Raw genomic sequence first — 19,836 nt, 5'->3', positions numbered from 1 at the left:
CAAATGAAATAAGCCCTTTTTCTATTGTCATGCAAGATCAATGTGAAATACATTTATAAAATTTGCCACCAACCTGTACAGCAGCCATCGTGTCACCACAGTCTTCTACAGAAAGGAGCTGTTGTTTCTCAGTAATCCAGGCTTCCTCCTCTTCTACCTTTGCAAGGAACTGCTGGTACACCAGAGACTCATCCAACTTGTGGCCACGGTCACCTGCCATCTAAGTTTACAGAAGGCCGAGAGAGAGACTTAATTAAGCTTCACTTATAAACCAAAAAGATGAAGTATAAACATCCCAATGAAATTCAAATTTATAAGTGCTTACAAAATGTAAAGCATAGCAATAGAAGTGGTTACATTAGCTGGTGGATATCTGTTAACATTTTGTGCCTTTTAAGCTTATTACTCTAGTTGAGTGTTTCAGCGAGCCAGGAGTGTACAGCCAGCATCTGGACCGCCAACGAATACGGGGCCCACGAGGTCCCCCTCCTCAACGACAGCGTCTATCACGACACGCTTCTTACTGACCAATAGTGTAATGCTACCTTCACCTAAATAACGCCATTCTGAAAGGGCAGTCACAGATGCTGAGCAAGGCCGGCTGCTTCCACTATGGCGACAGGGCCACCCAATGAAATGTCCTGCATCCTCAGGGCATTGTTGCAAGCGACAGAGCTTATAAATCTGGGCGTCCATGCCAAAGTTCTTAGTTTCTCACGGTCAATGTTTTCAGGTTGCGAATAGTCATTGCTTGTTCTCATATTATAGATGCAAGCCTACAGCACGCTCTTTGGAATGTGGTTCTTTGCTACCTTTCTTGCTCCCATAACTTTCATTACCTTGTGCACAGAATAAAACTTTTCCTAAAGTGTTTTGGCGAGATACTTTCCATGAGATAACATCACAGCATGTGTATAGCATAGGACACCTCAAAGCAACCGAGGCCCAATGAAAGATGAACAGTTCGGCCAAGTAGAGACTCCTGAATCTTCTGTACCTGTGTGCTCCACCGTCCCACTAACCAACCTAACGAGTGGTAAACAGACAATACCAAACTTCCAACTGTCTAATTAGGCTTTGGACTCCAGTGCAATGTATAGGCCAAAATTAGAATCACAACCTGAAGTTGGCTCTTGCACCATTTCAGCTAGAAAAGCGACCATCAACACAAGTCAATATGCCTGTGCACAGTTCCAATTATCAGTGACAGAATCTGTGTGCTTCAGAATTAATGAGTTCTTTTTACACAAGGAGCTGTTTCGATTAGGAAAATTATAAGGTAACTTATTTCAAATTAATCAGCTTTCACTGTGCAAGATACGCAAAACATGTAGCAGGAACATCCTCCTCATTACCAGAATTGAACAAAGAGGGCTGTAAATGAGCTGTAATGGATATTAGCCACATCCAATTCCACCATCACTTCCCTCACATATGTCTGGCAGCAGAAGAAAGGGACACCACCTCCTCTTAATTTTTTACCTGCTTTTGCACCTGAGCTTAAAAATGTTTGCAGCTCAAGAAGCAAAAATTATCAGCAGTCTCACTCAATGATGCACTACCAGAACACAGTCAAATGCTAACACTCATACCAATCATTAATGGAGCACAACAATGACATATAAAAGGCCCATGAACATAGCCACACTGCTCAACACAGTTCGTTCACCATGAAATTTAGTTTGACAATTCACAGCACCTGAAGTTGCAAGCACTGTGACTAGTAACAAACACAGTAAATCTGGTGCCTCAAAATTAAAAACAGAACAAGTATCTATGCCACACCTGCTTCAATTCTCGCCAAGAGAGTTCCAGGGTTTGCAATCGCTGCTCGATTTCTGGCACGCCCAAGTTAGACTCAGCCATGAGTTTGTGGCCAGCTTCCTGGACGGCCTGAATAGCAGGCTCATGAGCACCCAACTCTGACTCCAAACGCTTGTGCTTTTTTCGCAAGTTCTGCACACCAGTCAGGTCTCGTCCGTAATCATCCGATCCCACTAACAGCTTCTTTTCCCTGAAAGTAGGCAAAAGGAATTTGTCAAACTTGTTACCACACATATATTGACAATGATATTGAAAGTACTTATGGTAGTGTAACAAAATAAGCTGGGTGTTATTAGAGCCAGTGGCAAAAATAAGTATACAAATGACATTTCAATAACAACTCAGCATTTGGATCTTAGTACACCATCATTTGTATGTTTCAATTCAAACTAACAGGTTATGATTAAAAATATTAAGGTGGAAACCTCAATGCCGCATCAGCAACGGAACCTGGCAGAGTCCAGAAAAAGTGGTGCCGAAAAACTGGTTGGTGCAACGTCATTGGGACAATTGCGTTGTCACAGTGGCCCATTAGAAGAATGTGTGTGGTGTTTAGAAAACTCAAGATGTTTGACTACATTAATCTAAGGGCAAATTATGATGAATGTCATTGGATTACAATGCAATAGGTGAAGAGAGGATTACATTGCATTAATGGTGGATTCTGGTGGACTGCAGTGTGTTAGAAGTAGTCATTGCTTTTGCCTTCACAAAATGCAAGTCGTCGTAAGCGCCCTCTATAAACAACTTTTTGCCACAGGCACTGTTAGAAATATCTTTTTCCCGTCCACAGGCAATAACTGCACTTGTGAAAGCTATTGTATTTACTCGAATGTAACGCGACCATGAATGTCACGTGAGGGGCGACCTTCCATACTGCCCAGTGGGAAAAATAAAACCACGAAAGTAACGAGAGATAAGCACTCGAAAAAGTACCTTTAATAGATAGACATTATGGTCATTGCAGTCTAATCAAAAACGCTCATTCACCGTCGTTTTCGGGGGCAGAGTTTTCCGAAACCCAGTCTTCCTTTTCACTCTCGTCCTCCCAGACGATTTGGAAGCCTTTGGGCCAAGCCCACATTTAAAATTCGCCTTCCCACTGCATCCGCCACCCATGTAAAGTCGATTGAGTCTTCATGCATGTTCCTGCTCTCAGTCTGCCCACCACCTCGGGAACCAGACTTTTCTCCTCCCATCGTCGACATTCTCTGCCTTTCCCATTACCGATGCACAGGAGCTATCGGCACCGTAACCCATTTCTTTTTCTTTGTACCATTATTTTTCGCTGCTTTTGAGCATGAACTGTACTGAAGTGCCACACTAAAAAGGAGTGTAGTTCGTTTGCCACCCAGCTACACCATCGCCATTGCAGTATGGCGCATTTATCAACTGTGGTTGCGCGCTGTGATTAGAGATGTTCTTCCCATGTCAGTTTCTGCTTTACTGTCACACTTTTGTATGCTCCTGTCAAATTTCCACTAACTCCTCCTAATAATGTTACGTTGTTTCTATAGCCATTGTCTGCTTTTTCACTTTGTGTAACACCCCCCCTACAACAATGCCTTCGGGCGATTTGTAGTATCAGGCAAATAAATAAAATAAATTCGGCACTAGCTGAGATAGTTGGCATAGCGAGTTCATTGTATCGAGGTTAACTGCTGCCACATGTTCATTATACAGTGAAATCTCGTTACTACGAACACCACATTAACGAACTTTTCAAATTAACGAATCTTTTAAGAATCCCGGCAGATTTGCTATGTTTTTAATGCAAAATTATTTCAGAATTACGAATTTCAAAATAGTGTATATTTCAGAATAACGAACATATTTTATTTCTTCTTCTATAATTTTGGAACATCAGTATTACGAATTTGGCTAAAATTAACAGCGCCACAGCTTGCAACTCTCGCGTGAAACGAAACAGAAACCGCCGTTTCTGTGTGTATGGTCCGTGGGCTGTAGCTATCATCATCAGAACATCTAGGACCAGCTCCTAGCGCCGCCATGAAGCTATGGTTTATTATGCAGTAGCCAGAAGGCCTAGCTGGCTTCTGCTACTGGCAGGCCTGTGTTGTGTGCCGTACGCGGCTCGGTCGTTCGTGCGTTCGCACGTGCGGGACGGTATTTTTTTTTTTGCCGCAGATTATCTTATTGCGAAGTTTGTGCGAGATTGACGATATTAGCCAGCGAAGTGCCAAGAAGATAAGAACACAGCTGCTTTCACTGCAAGAAATCGACGCAGGAAAAAAGCGATTCGGCCTCTACAGACAGCTAGCATTGCCCCATCGACTGCCGCGATTATTATGAAAGACCGAGACAAGATTTTCAAAGCTCAGGGAGCATTGAAGATAGGGTCATAGAAAACTGCGTTTTTTGTTTTTTTTTTTTTTTTCACATGGACAAAGTCCGTATTTTCATCACTCGGTGCAATCACGCACGCAATGAGGTGTTCCGGAAAGCAGAAGGTGTATGTGCTGTAGTGCGCGGTCATGTTTGCTGCACGCGGCAGAAGAAAATGATTCCTTCCAGCTTTGGAGTTAGTGCAACCTATTCACATAAGGTTTTGCTTGTCTACACACGTGCCTACTGCCAAGGTACGTCATTTTCATACCTAGGTTTGACCACTGGCTTATAATTGCAAATTTTTCATTACAACGATATTTCAAAATAACGAATTATTTTTTTGCGGTCTCACAAGATTCGTTATATTGAGATTTGACTGTACAGAGTTTTCAAAAAATGTGCTCCAATTGGGGCGGCTTTGGGAACTGAGAAATAATGTAACGTCGAGAATTTGCTACATGGAGGTTTAAGTGTGCTCCAAATTGTGCCCCTTTGTTTACTACCTGCACCACTTGAAGTATGTATGCTGAATTTACCTCTTGTAATTTGCTGTGGCAACGGCCCCTCAGACCACATGGGGATTTCTTAAGATCTTTGAAATTCACAAAGCAGCGGCGCATGTGATTAACCTCTTCAAATTCCATTTCTCATGTGCCAATGGTATATATTATTAATGGATATTTTGTGCACTGCTGACTGAACAATTTATGAACAAGCTTTTGGCCACTTTGTGTACAGAAGTTTTTGTGCGCAAAGAAATTCCAAGTTGTCAAATATTTTTTTGTTATCCTCACCAAAATGTTGCCACCACACCAAGGTACACATTCCCAAGCTGAAAATGTGGACATCACAAAGGCTCTAAAGATCAACTCATTAAGGATTTGATGGCTTATTATTCCAACATAATCTCACCAATTTATCAATACTTCTCTAATCAAAATTTGACACTTCTTGACAGACTGGAGGATGCAGGCACGAAAGACATACTTGATCCAGGACTCTTCATCTGCGATGTCGCGGAAGAATTGATGTAGGGTGTTGGCCTCATGCAGCTGAGAGCGGCGGTAGGCAGCCAGAGTGCGCAACCGCTCGTAGCGCTCATTGATCGATGATCGTTTTTCCTGAATGGGGCCCGAGTGGAATTGGCCAGAGTCAACCAAGGAGTCCGCAAGCGCATTCAAGTCCTTGACCCTGTCTTCGTGGGCTAGGATGTCAGCTTCAACCAGCTGGTGTTTCTTGGTAAGGTTCTGTACTGACGCCAGGTCCTTGCCACTGTCCTCACTTTTGAGTAACGATTCAACCTGTGTTGAAACCACAGATGCCACTGAGCACTCATAATTATCTATGCGCTGCCCACAATGCAGGGGAAGTTCAGTGTCAAACAAGCAATCGGAACAAACACTGAATTGTTCAAAGAACTCTTTCTTATCTTAAGACATCATGCAATAGGCATGCCTATGAATAATCCTTCCTCTTTATGACAGTGTCAATAACGTACCTCTCCAAGCCAGAAGTCGATGTCTTTAACAGCAGCATTGAATGTTCTCTGCTTGTTAGCCTCTTTGAGCTTCATGCTCTTCTCCGACGACTTTGTAGTCAGATGCTCCCACTGGTCAGCAATGGAACCAAGACGAGCTTGTACTGCATCTTCCGATCCGGCACACTTGCGCTTGTCAATGAGGTTTTGGCCCATAGCAAGCACTGCCTGGATACGATCAGCATTGGCAGCCAGCTCTGCTTCAAATGCCTGGTGCTTCTTGTGCTTGCTCTGCATTACAAACAGCATAAAACCATCATACAATGCCTAATTAAAAATAATTTCACACAGTTCCATGAACAGTTCAAATGTTTGGAGCATACGCCTGGATGTGCCTAACTTGCTCACATATATGTTTTTCTTTATTAACAAAGGGGGGGAGGGGGGGGGAGCTTTTGTTAAGCCAAACTTCTGATAAGACTAACAAATTTTCTGGTCCGTTCAAGTTTGTCTGAAAGGAAGTCTAGAGTCAAATAGCAAAGACCGTTCAAAGACTGTCAGAAATCTCATATATTCCCACAACTTCAGCAAGTAGCTAACACCAAACAGCATCCTCATGGCTGCACCATCACCAAATACAGTACAGTGAAAGCTCGTTAATTCGAACCTCGATAATTTGAATTTCCGGATAATTCGAACTACACTACTTGGTCCAGCCAAGCTCCATAGACATATGTGTATAAAAAAAAGCCCGTTAATTCACACGCAAGTCTGTTTCGCTATGGATAATTCGAACTATGCGCCGTCGAGTGTGGGCGGTTTGGCGCACATTACGCAGCAAAAGAAAAAAAAAAAAAAGTAAAGAAACACCACCGCGATATGAAAGCATAATTTGAGGCTGCGCACACGTCCAAAACGGGGACAGACGATGGAACCAGGTAAAACCATGGAAGAGTGGGTAAAACTTGAATGGAGCCATGACCAGCGCGGCAGCCGGCGGCGCTGGAGGGAAGGGACGGTGGCCGTGGCGAGGTCAATGCATGGCCGCGGCGGCGGCTGCCTGCTCTCTTCTGCGCAACCTCCGTAGCTCGCTCGCAACTAGATACTCATTAATTCCAGCCCTGTTAATTTGGAAACACGGATAAGTACTGTCGGCACAGCCCCAGCCAACGCCCATGAAAGGCTATGATCTCGGACAGGCACTATGGGTTAAACTATTTTTTTTTTGCGATAGCCATCCATCCTTCCACCCATCAGTCGTCAACAGAAGCACGAGTCAGCCGCGATCATGACGCCGGCTTTTAGCATCGTTTCAAAAGCTTGCTGCTATCGCGCGGCGTTCCAGTGTTTGGAGTGGCAGTAGGCTGCCCGCCCCAGTCGCTCATAGCATGATCAAGCAAACATACTCAAAAGGAGGCTTGCACAACCGGACAAGCGCTGGCATTTTGCAAAGTTTTCGATTTCTATGAAACTGTCCCATAGTATCATGCAGCTTAATTAATGCACACAGGGTAAGTACATGGTAACAAATATTGCAAGTAATATTAATGAGGATGCAATTTTCACAATTTATACATATAGACCAACACTGTTTAAAAACATACAAGGTGCATTCAAAGATGTTGGAGGCTACTGGAAGCAGCTGGGGGTAGTGTTGGTGCAGCCATCTTCCACAATGCGTGGTCTGTTTTTTGCTCGCCTATCATGCCATTTAAGAACTGCTTTTTTTGGGATAGACTGAGTTTTGGAAAGTCGTTTACAAATGTTTCAATGGGTTGCACCTTCCTGCTACAGTAGAACACCACTATAGTAAACTTAGATATGGTAAAAGTTCGGATATATTAAAGTGAAACTGAAGCCCCATCTTCCATTGTACGCTTTTCCCACCTTTATAGCAAATACATTTTTGGTAAAAATCGGTGACAGTAAAGTGTGTCTGGTCGTGGCAATGACTTCCCATGAAATGACATTGCTGCACGCGTGCTGCCTGTATACGCAAAAAAATTTATTATTTTTTTTGTTTTAAAAACCATGTGTTTTTTAAATGGCTTTACAACCAGGCTTAGCACAGCACTAAGAAGAAGCTAGCTTTATGTAGGCCTTGGAGTCGTGAGGGAAAGCATGCAGTGCACGGGAAAAAAAAAAGTAAAGCTGTCTACAAACATGAAAAGAAGGTAGCACGGTCCATTCAGAAAGTAAAGGAGAGTAAAAATCAACAAGAATTAGCGAAGGGAAAAGCGACCAAACATTCACAGCACTGTGCAGTATGAAGTGCGAGGCAGCGGCTGCAAGAAATAGAGGCGTGATATGTGCGGTTTTGCAGCACGACACTGCCACGTGCATTGCTCATCTATTGCCTTTTAAAAGACAAACGGTGGAAGATGACGGCATGTTCACGCAAGGCTTTGGTTGTCATGCGAGATAAACTTGGTTGTATTCGTAGTCACGTTGCCCTTATGCTTAAGAGGTCCTTCCACAAGATGCGAACAAAATATCTTATTACTGAAAAATGGCACGAAGAGACGAGAGAGACGGAAGGTATTTTAGAGTTTTTTTTTTTTCTCCTTAAGCAACAAGATGTGTTCAGTAAGCAGCATTTCATTACCAGACAGAGTCTTCAGGACTCTGTCATCACCAACAACATATTTGCCGGTGCCAGTGACTTAAAGGGTTTCTACTGTGCCTTCAGCTGAGGGCACTCCCACTCGTACATATTGCAGTGTTCATAAAATGGTGCCCTTAAAATAAAATGACCTTTCATATTTTCACAATTTGTTCTAGTATTTACTCTGCTTTTCTACATGAAAGGGTGACAACAGGCGAAAAATGAACTCAGAAAGCTGCTTTGAAAGCTTTTGTTTACATGTATTCCTATGGCACATAACCCGCCTCTCCCTTACCCCTGCCAGACCCACTGCATACTGCTTATGATACAGATCGATACTGGCCTATCACCAAACACCGGTTCCATAAGAAGTCCATGTAGTTTAATCAAATAAATACAGGACACACAAAACCAGAGACAAGTTGTGACAGCATAACGGGAAAGGCAATGCTTGGATATTCGAAATTATGATACAGTCTGTTGTTACGAAGTCCAAACTAAATGCAAAAAGCATGAACAAATGCTTCAATGAAATGTCCTACCATGCCAGTGAAAGTGCAGCATAGTCATAAAGCGTTTACAAGCCCCTAGAAATGCCTACAGCTGAATGAACCATGCTACCATTTAGAATTCATTGGATGCCTCGTTTTTCGAAACCTTTGCATGAACTTCATTCCTGTCCCTTCTCTGTGCTCTAAATGCACACATATAGCACATAAGTGCACAAAGCAGCTCATGGTAATACACTGTCCTCATTCGGAATGCTTAGCCAGAGGATCCTGGGCAAGACTCCTAAACAATATGTTGTGATTCACCTGAATGTTAGCTGGGTCCTTGTAAGATTCATCCATAGCCATTTGCAATTTTTCTGCAATCCAGTTTTCAATCTCATCTGCATCTCTGCTGAACTGCTGCAGGGTCTGAGACTCTCCAAGTCTAGATCTCTTCTCAATCAGGGCTTCCTTGAGGTGCTTCCATCTGCCAAGAAAGCAAGCATTACAGATGAATTTTTTTAGTGTAATGTTTTCTAAAAGCAAGAGTTAACAGTAATTTTACAGACAGCAAACAGCGCCAAGCCCAGAGTGTATGCCAGCACAGTCATATCTCATTCACCAACAAATGTGCAGCCATACCCAATGAATGGTTCCTAACCCTACGAAATACTTCAGGCATAAAATTACGCAGCCTTTGTTTACTAGCCCTCCACAATTTAGTCACGGCTAGAGAGTACACAAATTTTTCGCATTTGATTTGTTGCTGGCTGCATTAAGTGCAAATGAGATTTGACCTTTCATATGCAGAAGCAGTTGTATGTAACAAGACATTGCAACTGCAACATTTGAACACGTGCAATTACATACAGTTAAATCACATCAAAACATTAGAAGAGGGGGAAAAAAAAGAAGTTTGGGTAGCCATCCTCAATCTGAATGGAGACTTTATTCCCAATGTGATGTGCACCTATGAAAAGAATATTTATGAGCTTTATTTTCGAAAAGTAGAAATTAAGACTGGAAAACTACAATGAACACAGACTTACAGCTACTAAATACCCCCAAAACAACAAAACTGCACAAATGTGCTCGCCATGCTTTGGCCTGGCCATACTTCTTACACATGCCAAAGATATTTCAGGTATTATTAAGATAGTACACTGCTAGTTGACTGTTCTTCAAGTAAATCATGATGCCCAAGAGGTATTTGGGTCGTGAACATAAATGCCCACCTGTTGAGCACTTGCTCTTTCTTGTCTTTGATGTCATTGCCAGCATAATGGTCAGAACTGACCAGCTTGTCAGCAAGAGCAGCCAGAGCAGCTATCTTTTCCTCCTGGAAAAGTTAAAGAAATAATGCTCAGCAAAGCAGTCGAGCTTAACTATGACTATCTTGCATGATACCAGTCAAGGCCAAAATGCGGGTCACCAAGTGCACGCATAGACACCCGCGCAAATGGGTATCTGCGGTAAAAACAAAATTTGTGGCTCATTAAGTGCTCCAAGTTAAATGCCTCGAATGCAAACTGAATTATCGCTAACATTCGAAGCAAAAGCCACATCCAGCAAATCAACCAGCTTCACCATTCATTTTACTTAAAAGTGATCACAAGTACTCGCCCTAACCAAACAATCCTACAACTGACGAGAAGTAATGCCTTACCTGCGCACCAATGGCCTTGTCAAAGTCTTCATGCTTTTTGATCAGGGCTTCCACATTGTCGCCACCCATATCATCAGAGCCCAGGAAGGCTTCACGACTAGCCATCCAGTTTTCGGCTTGCTCACAGTCACGGTAAAAGAGCTGCAGGTCCAGACACTGGTCAACCTTCACCCGTCGTGCAATCCAGGCCCTGCCAAAATTAAAGTACAGAACTTCCATCAACAAATCAAAGAATGGAAAAGGCAATGCTGCAGCTGTAAAAGCACCTACCTGTCAACAGAACTCAATAATGAGAAGGCAAACCCCCCCCCAATACCCCCAAAATAAAATTAGTCATATATGAGAGGGAAAAAGAAAGGAAAGCATCAACCCTGATCACCCTAAACATCTTGAAGCTGCAGAAGGGGTTTGAGGGATGTCATAGTAGAGGACTCTGGGTTAAAACCTTTAACAATGTGCACCAACTCTACATAGCACATGGACATTATTGCATTTCCCATTTCAGCACAGGTTTTCGGAAAGCACTAACACCCATGTGCTGAGCAATGTACAGTTGTGCCTTGTTAAAATGGACAACTCAAATTATGGTGAATTTTTTTGCGGACCAATGCCCTTATTCATATGAAAACTCTCAACCCAGACAATGAACAAAGGGGAAATGCACAAAACTTATTGAGGCCAATGCATTTTTTGTGTTAATACGAAGTGATGAGAGCAAAATCTACTGACCCACCCAGATATTTAATTTCCCACAATTTGAGTGCAGGCCAGTTGAACACGGTTATAAAAAGTGTAAATGATTTAAGTGATGACTATTTTATTTGTGGTTTCGTGCTTTACAGTGTGAAGTTGCCGAGTCAATGCACCTTACCATTTTCCAATTCTATGAATGGCTGGGAAGAAAACTTTTTCCAGCTGGTGCAAAGTAGAAGCCAGATTCAGTCACTTTCAGCCGACTGAATGCTGGTGTCATGTATGTGAACAGTTGAAGTTAACTGATGTATCCATGATACACCATTAAGCTATAATAGGCCACTAGCCATGTCAAGTCACAACATTATTTCAAGCCTCATGGTGCTCGAGGCAATGGGCTGGTAGATCCAAAACTTCTCCAGTTTGAACTTTACTGGCCACCGCCATGCAAAAAAGCAGCCCTTAGTGTGTGTTTTTTTTTTGTTTTTTTTTAGGGATCCTTTCTTTGCAATTTGTTATGGACGATTTGTTAACAAGGCACGACTGTATTTACACAGACAAATCCTATCAGCTGAACTCTAACCTCATATTGGAGGCATGCAGCTGTGGAAAAGAAAGTCAGAAATAAAATTTCTATTTTCACTCCTTGCTATTTTATAAACAGAAAAAAAAAAAAAAAAAAAAACTAAAACGTAACTGTTCTGACATGCACGCACGCGCGCACACACACACGCACGCGCACACACACACACACACACACACACAATTTCTTTTTTCTTTTAAGGTAATTCCAACTGCAAAAGACAAAAAAATCTATGCCTATCTAGAAGGGCAACCCACTTTTCCAACTCTTTGCGAGCCTCAGTCATCATGTCAAGCTTCTGCTGAATCTCAACACTTGCATAGTGGCCGTTCTGAAGCAGCTGTTGTCCAAACATCTCGAAGGCCTGGAAGGTTCCAGCACGAGCGTCGATCTCTGTGCGGTGCTCCTGCAGACAACACCATAAGATCAACACATGTAATTACTACTCCAATTACACGCGTGAAAGACAGCACAGAAAAATGAAGCCCCACACAGCGACATTAGAAGAACTACTACTTTCTGCAAAGTGAGAAGTTATAAATTAGGTACAAGAATAAAAACTTTTGAATGCCATGCCTGGTGTCCAGTTAAAGTCTAAAAAGAGGACAATCAAAGGGTCCCTGCAACACTGTGTGTCATAAAGAATTCCCTCGAGGCCTAACCAGCAGTATACTTCTGGCTCACACGCTAAAAGAACCACACTTCAGCTCCGCCTTTAAAGGTACAATGCGAAGCTGTTAATGGCTCTTGTGAATCCTCGCTTGCATATATCCTCTTTGCTAGTCGCTTAATCTAAATTCTGCCTCTTACCTCGCACATATTCATCAGCATACAATACTAAGCAGCCCAATTATGTGAAAGATCAGCCAACGATACCTACAAAGCCCCGTGGCCATGTAACCTGCTGGCTACCACCTGCCAGAGCCATAACCGCGATATTCGCTTAGACACCATTTTCTGCAAAAACGAGGCCCTTAACGCTAGTGCATTAAAAGAATCATTTCACTGGCATTGGAATGATAGTGTATCTAAGTGTTTTGAGTTTTATCCCAGCCCAGCAGTGCATTAAAACGTAATTTACCACAGTAAGGATAACTAAAAAACAAACTTGCAATACCCTCAAAATTTTACCCAGTTCTAAGGCACCCACACATTGCTACAAGAAAGGTCATATTCACTGCTGAAAATCATTGCTCAGGGCAACACGGTTCAGGGGTAGCATTTAAGTTTCTGTAACAAATTAAATACTTAAATTTCGGTATTATGACTGATGCTAACCGCATTATTCAGTTCGTGTTGCAGGGTCTCTAATATCCATACCACACAGGCACGAGAGATGACATTTAAGCTCAATGCTTAATTTATTGTATTGTAATGATAACGTATTTAAAGTGACTTGAAAAACCATCCCCCAAAAAGATTCAAAAGCTCAAAATGCCAATACTAATTTCATACAAATTAATTAACAATCAAATTTTTTAAAATTCTATTTCTGCTTGAGTGAGAGGGAAAAATAACCTTCAGCCTACAGCTAGCCCACTAGCTGTTAAAAACAGGCTTTACCAAGCAGTTCACATGGAGACTAACGTGTAAAACTAAGTCAGGACACCTTGTCTAACTTGGAAGTGAACTTATCATTTGACAGGGTGTCTGCAATAAAACCAATATCCTGCTCTATGCAAGTAAATGTGATGATAGAGCATATTTCAAGAGCCAATTAAATGTAATGAACTCATCTCAACGTGCATCGCATTGTGATAAGTGCCACCGAATTTCATCTATATGACCCCTTATGAATAGAAAACTAGGACTATAGGCTGAAATGTCATTTTTAGTGCCTGTTGAGCCAGATACCAGTGCCTCATTTCATCAACACACACATACACACACACAAAAAAAAAGATCAACATTTGCCTTCCCAAGACAGGGGCATCAGGGCAACTTCCATTCCCTCCTCAAGAAAAAAAAAAAGGGTATTGGCAACACCAGGGGCCACATAGTAACAAATCTCACGTACAGATGTTTACTGAACATGACCCCAGGCTCTTTCTAAATTATGGGAACAAAAAACAAGGCAAGGCTACAACTTATTTTTCAGATCGAAGACCTTTTTTCATGAAATAAAGAAAACTGAAAACAAACACTTTATATAATGTTACAAAGATGAATACTTTGAATCAAAGGGTGCAAAAATTTGATAAAACTAATCAATACAAAATTATCTCTCAGTGACATAGCTGGACTAATGCCTCTGTCTTGATTAGTTTTCAAGAAACTATGATTACAACACAGGGTCAAAACCTCAAACTTTGTCATTGCTGCATACAAAATGTAATACAACACAAAAAGCATGTTAAAAATGCACCTCCTGAAGAATCCGGCATGTTCAGTTGATGCATGCATGGTCTCATGTTTAAAAACAAAAACACCACACTGGTTTTATATATCAGGAACACTAATTTTGCACAGAATAAATGTTATAAACAAGCCTGTATAAAAATTAGAGCCAAGTGATGGAATATTATGCAACTAGTTGCTTACTTCGACATATTAAAAATATAAAGAAGCGAAAAATGAAACTTGGCTCATTTATTATTCATCAAGAAGAGTCTACTTGTGCTCTGCAATATTGCAGATGTTCTACATTACTGATTAACAATCATTACATAACCATTTGTTAAATAAGAAGAAACAGCCAGCATATGAAGCCGCACATTTCAACTTATTTCAACTTCTCAACACCCGTGAAAAAATATATATATATTATATATACACACACAATGTGGACAGGCAGGCTGTTGGTTGCAAGACAATTTTTACACATGGCTGAGGCCTATAAATTCCCGCTTTTCTTTTTCAACAAGATACACTATAGTACTGCCCTTCAGAAGGTGCATTTGAAAGGCAAGCAAGTTCAAATATTTCACAGCTTCATTTTGCCAGCACAAGTGCAGTGCAACAACTCCAGTCATGCTGTGCAGACATGAACAGCTGGCGCACACTGCAAGTGGTGCAGACATGGTACAAACAAAGCCATACAACAAACATGCCACTCTGGTTAAAAATGTTAGCTTACAATAAAAGCGGCCAGACAAAAGAAAAGGAAATAACCACTGATGCTTCAGAACTACGAAATCTACAACTACAGATAGCAACCCCCCACCCAGATCAACTGCACAAATTCATGCAATTCTGATGCATAATATGTCTAAACAAGAGGAAACTTTCCAACAGTCTCAAACCAGTACTATAAAACTTAAACCCACCCCAAGCCCAAGTAGAGCATTAGAAGCATTCTATCTAGGCAGTAAATGCCAGGTCAGCCAGTACTAGCGTTCTATGGCAATTCTAAAGAAAAGAAAAAAAAAAGTAGAGAGAGAGAGAGAGAGACGAAAGGAAGTGCACCGAAGCAAAAGTAGAGCATTGACTGTACAAATATTATGGTCGTAACCATAGTGGCAAAGGACACTCACGTTAATTTGCAAAAAGAAAAAAAAAAAGAAAAAAGTTGAAACTTTTAAGCGTTGCGTTAATGAATGACTTACAGAGCCACCGAAGGCTTGAAAGAACCTCGTGCTACTAAATTAGCGATAAGGCAAACAAGGTAAGGCACGACTGTGCGCCCTTCAAGGCAAGACCCACACAGGTACCGCTGATGAAATGCTGTCCAGCAGGTTTCCCAGAGCAGATTTCCAGATGTGCCTGCCAGCTTCCATGCAGCAACACTTACAACCGTGAGGTCAGCAGAACACAATTTGAGCCGAGAGTAGTAAGTAAAGCACACGACGGCCACACACAGTAATGAAGAAGGAAAGCTGACACACATATTAGAAATAAACAAAGAAAAGAAACTCTGGGGAATGTAAGCCACAGTGAATAAACAAATTTAGCACAGCCTCTTAAAGAGAAGCAAAGGAGCAGCTCATCCTGCAGATAGCACAACAATGAACTGAAGTACGGGGTAAGTAAGCACATCAAAGGCACTCCTTGTGAAAAATTTCACCCTCTGGAGAGAATGCCGAAGAGAGCAGTGGATGTACCTGAGGAATGCCATACCGGGCGTCTATTTCAGAGCGGTACGTCTGTCATGAGAGAGAGAACAACGTGACGAATACGAAAAAAAAAAAAGAGAAAAAAGAGCAGTAAGACTGGAAAGGTTAGCGCTGAAGGACAAACCAAGAAATTCACAGCACACCTTGCAAACTCTACAAACAAGAGCTACCAAGAAACACAGCAGCATATTTTTCCAAAACTAAGCTATGCTCCTGACAACCTTAAAAGCAAAACATTACGGCTTACCGCGGACCAATATTGTATAGCTTGGAAAATCTAAGCATGTTTAAATAAGCAAGCTCGTTAATTTTTTTGTCTTCTTTGTGTTCTAACAGAACCATAACAAAGAAGATGTCAACAATATACCAGTATTCTTTTATGTTTTGCCAAGCAACTGTCGTGTGGAGAATTTCTGCACAAAATATATACCACAAGTTCCCGAGGAAAGACGCCCGTGGCCAGAGCAGGTGTCTTGGACAGAAACTTCTGGCGAATTGTTAAAAAGCCAGCCAATGGCCTTTGCAATTTGTGATCTATACTACTGTTGGCTTACTCCATGTTACTTGCACTTGCATAATCTCAAAAAAAAAAAAAAAAAAAAAAAAAGAATCCCTACCGTAGGCTAATAATCAACTGCAGTCACACACGCACAAATGCACACAGAGGACAGACTGGAAGAAAAAACAGACAAACACAATCAGATCCAAATAATTTAGATGCTTACACACAGAGTATGCATGTGCAAGTCACTCACGCACAGTACACAATAATGAGGTCTAATGGCAACACCAATCAATAAGATTACCATCTTCCTAAGCAAACATTCCCCACATTCTGATGATACATCATCTGTATCTGTTACAATTTTCCACAGCATGTGCGCCCTGAAAATGGTACATCTGAAACTCACCAGATGACGTTCCAAGAGAGCCTCAGCACCAGTCACATCATTTGCCAACTCATCAGAGGACACTAGAGCCATCATGCTGTTGATCCATGATGTCAGGTCTCTGTCAACGAGAAGCAAAAAACATTGAATGACAAGGCGAGACGAGCAATGATGAAATTGGGCATTATGCTCAGATTTTCGAAAAATGGGGCACAGTCATTCACACACTCATCTGGAGCACTAATGGTGTGTTCTGTGGTGTATTTATAACACCCCCCCCCCCCCCCCCCCCACCCCACCCCTCCCCTGCCTGCCCATCTCAACATAAGCAACTCTCAAAGACATGAGGAATTAACACTTTCCTTCCCACAGGAAAAGTGGTAGTTTTTGGGTGGTGTAACTATTTTTTTTTGCATTTACAGAGCGTGCTTGAAACTAAAGTCTACAGTGCCAAGTTTTAAATCGCAAAGTAAAATGCATTTTTTATGCAAAAATGAATGCTTTTTACACAGCTAGAGCATAAAAAAAGTAACAAGTTTTTTTTCACGACGGACATGCGCATTGCATCAGCAACTACCAACCTTCTATGTAGAAAATGTTTAGAGTTGTGAGGAAATGCGATGTCTAATGTATACCGTTCCAACGGGCAAAGCAACGCCAAGGTTGACACCTGGCAGTCTCATAGCAGAAAACTACTCTCTATGCAGCCACCAGGAAGTGAAGTTCATACCCTGCAGATAAGAACTGTGCTTCCCACAGTGGCATCTCACGGAAAACACCTGAGCAAACAGTAACTCACGTAAAGGCGCCAGCCTGTACGTGCTTGCATGCAAAGCTCCTTGGTTTCTAACCAGGTGAGCCATCACTGGATGATGCAGCTTTGCCTGCATTGGCCATTCTGAGCCCTACTGTCCCCAGTAGTGATGTTTTATGCAAGGATCACTAGACACTGCACCTGTAGTCAGCGAGGAACCGCTGGAGGTCGTAGGAGTCTAGCAGCTTCTCCTTGCGTGCCTTGGCCTTGGCAGTCAGCCGTGTCCACTCCTGAATGATCTCCTGCTTCTTGGTAATCATGGATTCAGTTGACTCGGGGTGCGTGTTCACCAAGCGTCCTGCAGTGTCATCCAGCTGGCGAATCTGAAAACAGTGAAAAGCAACAGCACCATAATGGCTTGGTCACCGTTCCATAATGCAAGCTTTCCAAATTCGAAACGACATTAGACCTCTGGCTTTTCCACTGACTGCTGTGTTTTACACAATCAACTTGAAGGGAGCAGAAAATTGGTTCAAAGGATGTTAGACGAGTCCAAATATATGTTGCATGAAAACAATAAAACAGTCTTCTATAGGGAGGATATCAGCAAAAAAGCATTTATTGCATTGAGAGCATTTGTTTCCACTGAAGCCCATGTATTTGAAGACTCATTAAGTTGACCATCTTTTAGCTAATGCCAAGTTGCCGGAAATTTGGCAGAACCATGCAAAATTCTCCTGATGATAAAACTCGAACTGACATGAACGTCTAGAATGAACGGGGGAGGGGGGGGGAACGTCTACAATCGCAACGAGCAACCATACTTGATACAATTGCACTGTGCTCTAGAGCCGACAGTACGTCAATGTGGCAAATGCCGCAGTCCTTGTCTTTCCTGTTCAAAATACAAACAGTTCAAATACAGTTCATGTTGAAAAGCAGCAAAAAATAAACAAGACAAAGAAAAAATTTACAGTCAATTTGAGCGGCTAATTGGAACCAAAGTAGGTAACTTGGCACTACTTTTCCAGGCTAAGCTAAATCAGACGGACCCACACATCCATGGCAACACTTACTAGATAGATTTCTCAACAGTATAAGCTGTCCCTCTTATGCCATGTGCGAGGCACCATTGATGACTACAGCACACGGTGCAGCTGTGTTTCACCTCCGCTCTCATGCATAGAAGGCCATAAAAGCAAGTAAACAATCGACGAAATGCAAGAGTAGCAGTCTTAGAGCCAGTGCCCTAAAGAAAAAAAGACTGGGCAAGTGGCATGTGCCCACTGCTGCCATGTGGGTTGCTAGCAGGGACAGTGGAAAGCACTGGCGACGAGTCTGTTTCCTGTGCAATGGTGGTGGGCAGACCAATAAAGGGAACTCGGACAAAGAACCAAATGTGCCTGTGCCTCCATGGCCAGCGGCGGTACAACAGTGCATGCCCTCCTCTAACCTGGTCATGGTGTTTCCGGCAGCCTCCTAATCCTCTGCCACTACCATTCCCATTCCCTCCCTCATAGCCATGTCATAGGAGCCGTATAGTATTTTCAAAGAGAGTTCCCCACATTTAAACCATTTAGAGAAACCATTAAGTGTAACCCCAACGTCGCTTTCTAGAAATAATTTCAGCCTTGATCAAGTTTGAATTAACGAGGTTTCAATGTAATGAGATTGCACAGACCTTTGCAATACAAAAACTGCTTTAAACGTTAACATGTGTGCCTCAGTAATTTGGAAAAATTGGCAGTTGGCGACTCACTCTGTCTCCCAGAGCAGTCAGGTCTCGCTCGAGGCCCTCGTGTTTGCGTTGAAGAGTTTGGACACTGCGGAGGTCGTTGCCACAGTCATCAGCCAGCAGGCCCTCATCTTTCTCCTGGATCCAGTCCTTGGTCTCATCCACATCTCTGTGGAAGCGTTGTACTTCGTGTGCTGAGCCCAGCTGCTGAGCACGCTCCTGGGTCACCTCTTGCAGGTGCTGCCACTTCTGGTTCAGGTCCTGCAACCACATGAATGGCAAGCATAAATGGCCTCAACATTAACTAACAGCACATTACGTCAACTGCAGACAAGTGGCTGACAGTTACAAGGTATCTATTAGCTTAATGCTTTTCAGGCAAAGGGATGGAGAAAAAACATCAGCAGGCTAGCAATCTAAGGCCACGAGATAGTGTAATTCATGAAAACACTTCGAGGGTAAAACTTGTTTAAAAGCCAACAACCAAAAACTACAAATGTTCATAATATCACAGAAATGCACGCAAAGGAACACAATGGACATTTACTAACACTTTTCGCACGGAGATCTGGCACAAACAACAGGCCTCTCCCAGCCTATTTCACAGATGACGTATACTATCAGTGCATGTGAAACAAGCATGGTATGGCTTCGTAGACAAAACAGTTGGACATAGCAATGGTGTAGTTGATTAGGTCTCATGATTTGCAATTCTTG

The 19,836-nt window shown here is 42.3% G+C and overlaps 1 protein-coding gene and 1 pseudogene across 3 annotated transcripts in view; both read right to left on the bottom strand.

The window, feature by feature from the left end:
* The window catches only part of LOC146204963 (uncharacterized), a 193,706-nt pseudogene that overhangs the window by 35,763 nt on the left and 138,107 nt on the right, over positions 1-19,836 (bottom strand).
* alpha-Spec (alpha spectrin) overlaps positions 1-19,836 on the bottom strand; it is a 91,905-nt gene that overhangs the window by 31,680 nt on the left and 40,389 nt on the right. For 2 of the 3 annotated variants that reach the window (XM_084589646.1, XM_084589647.1), the window contains exons 25-36: positions 19,144-19,380; positions 17,586-17,767; positions 16,652-16,751; positions 15,729-15,770; positions 11,946-12,094; positions 10,413-10,602; positions 9,982-10,085; positions 9,071-9,233; positions 5,672-5,941; positions 5,161-5,474; positions 1,786-2,014; positions 74-220 (exon numbers count right to left, since the gene is read on the bottom strand). In XM_084589646.1, coding sequence (XP_084445772.1) covers positions 74-220; positions 1,786-2,014; positions 5,161-5,474; positions 5,672-5,941; positions 9,071-9,233; positions 9,982-10,085; positions 10,413-10,602; positions 11,946-12,094; positions 15,729-15,770; positions 16,652-16,751; positions 17,586-17,767; positions 19,144-19,380 — 2,127 coding nt within the window. The remainder of the gene's footprint in view (positions 1-73; positions 221-1,785; positions 2,015-5,160; positions 5,475-5,671; positions 5,942-9,070; positions 9,234-9,981; positions 10,086-10,412; positions 10,603-11,945; positions 12,095-15,728; positions 15,771-16,651; positions 16,752-17,585; positions 17,768-19,143; positions 19,381-19,836) is intronic. The other variant, XM_084589648.1, reaches the window with a different exon arrangement.

This window comes from Amblyomma maculatum, chromosome 1 (assembly GCF_055883805.1).
Source record: "Amblyomma maculatum isolate TAMU_Amacu chromosome 1, ASM5588380v1, whole genome shotgun sequence".
NCBI lineage: Eukaryota > Metazoa > Arthropoda > Arachnida > Ixodida > Ixodidae > Amblyomma > Amblyomma maculatum.
Note: the sequence above shows the minus strand (reverse complement) of the source record. Positions and strands in the feature narration are given on the sequence as shown.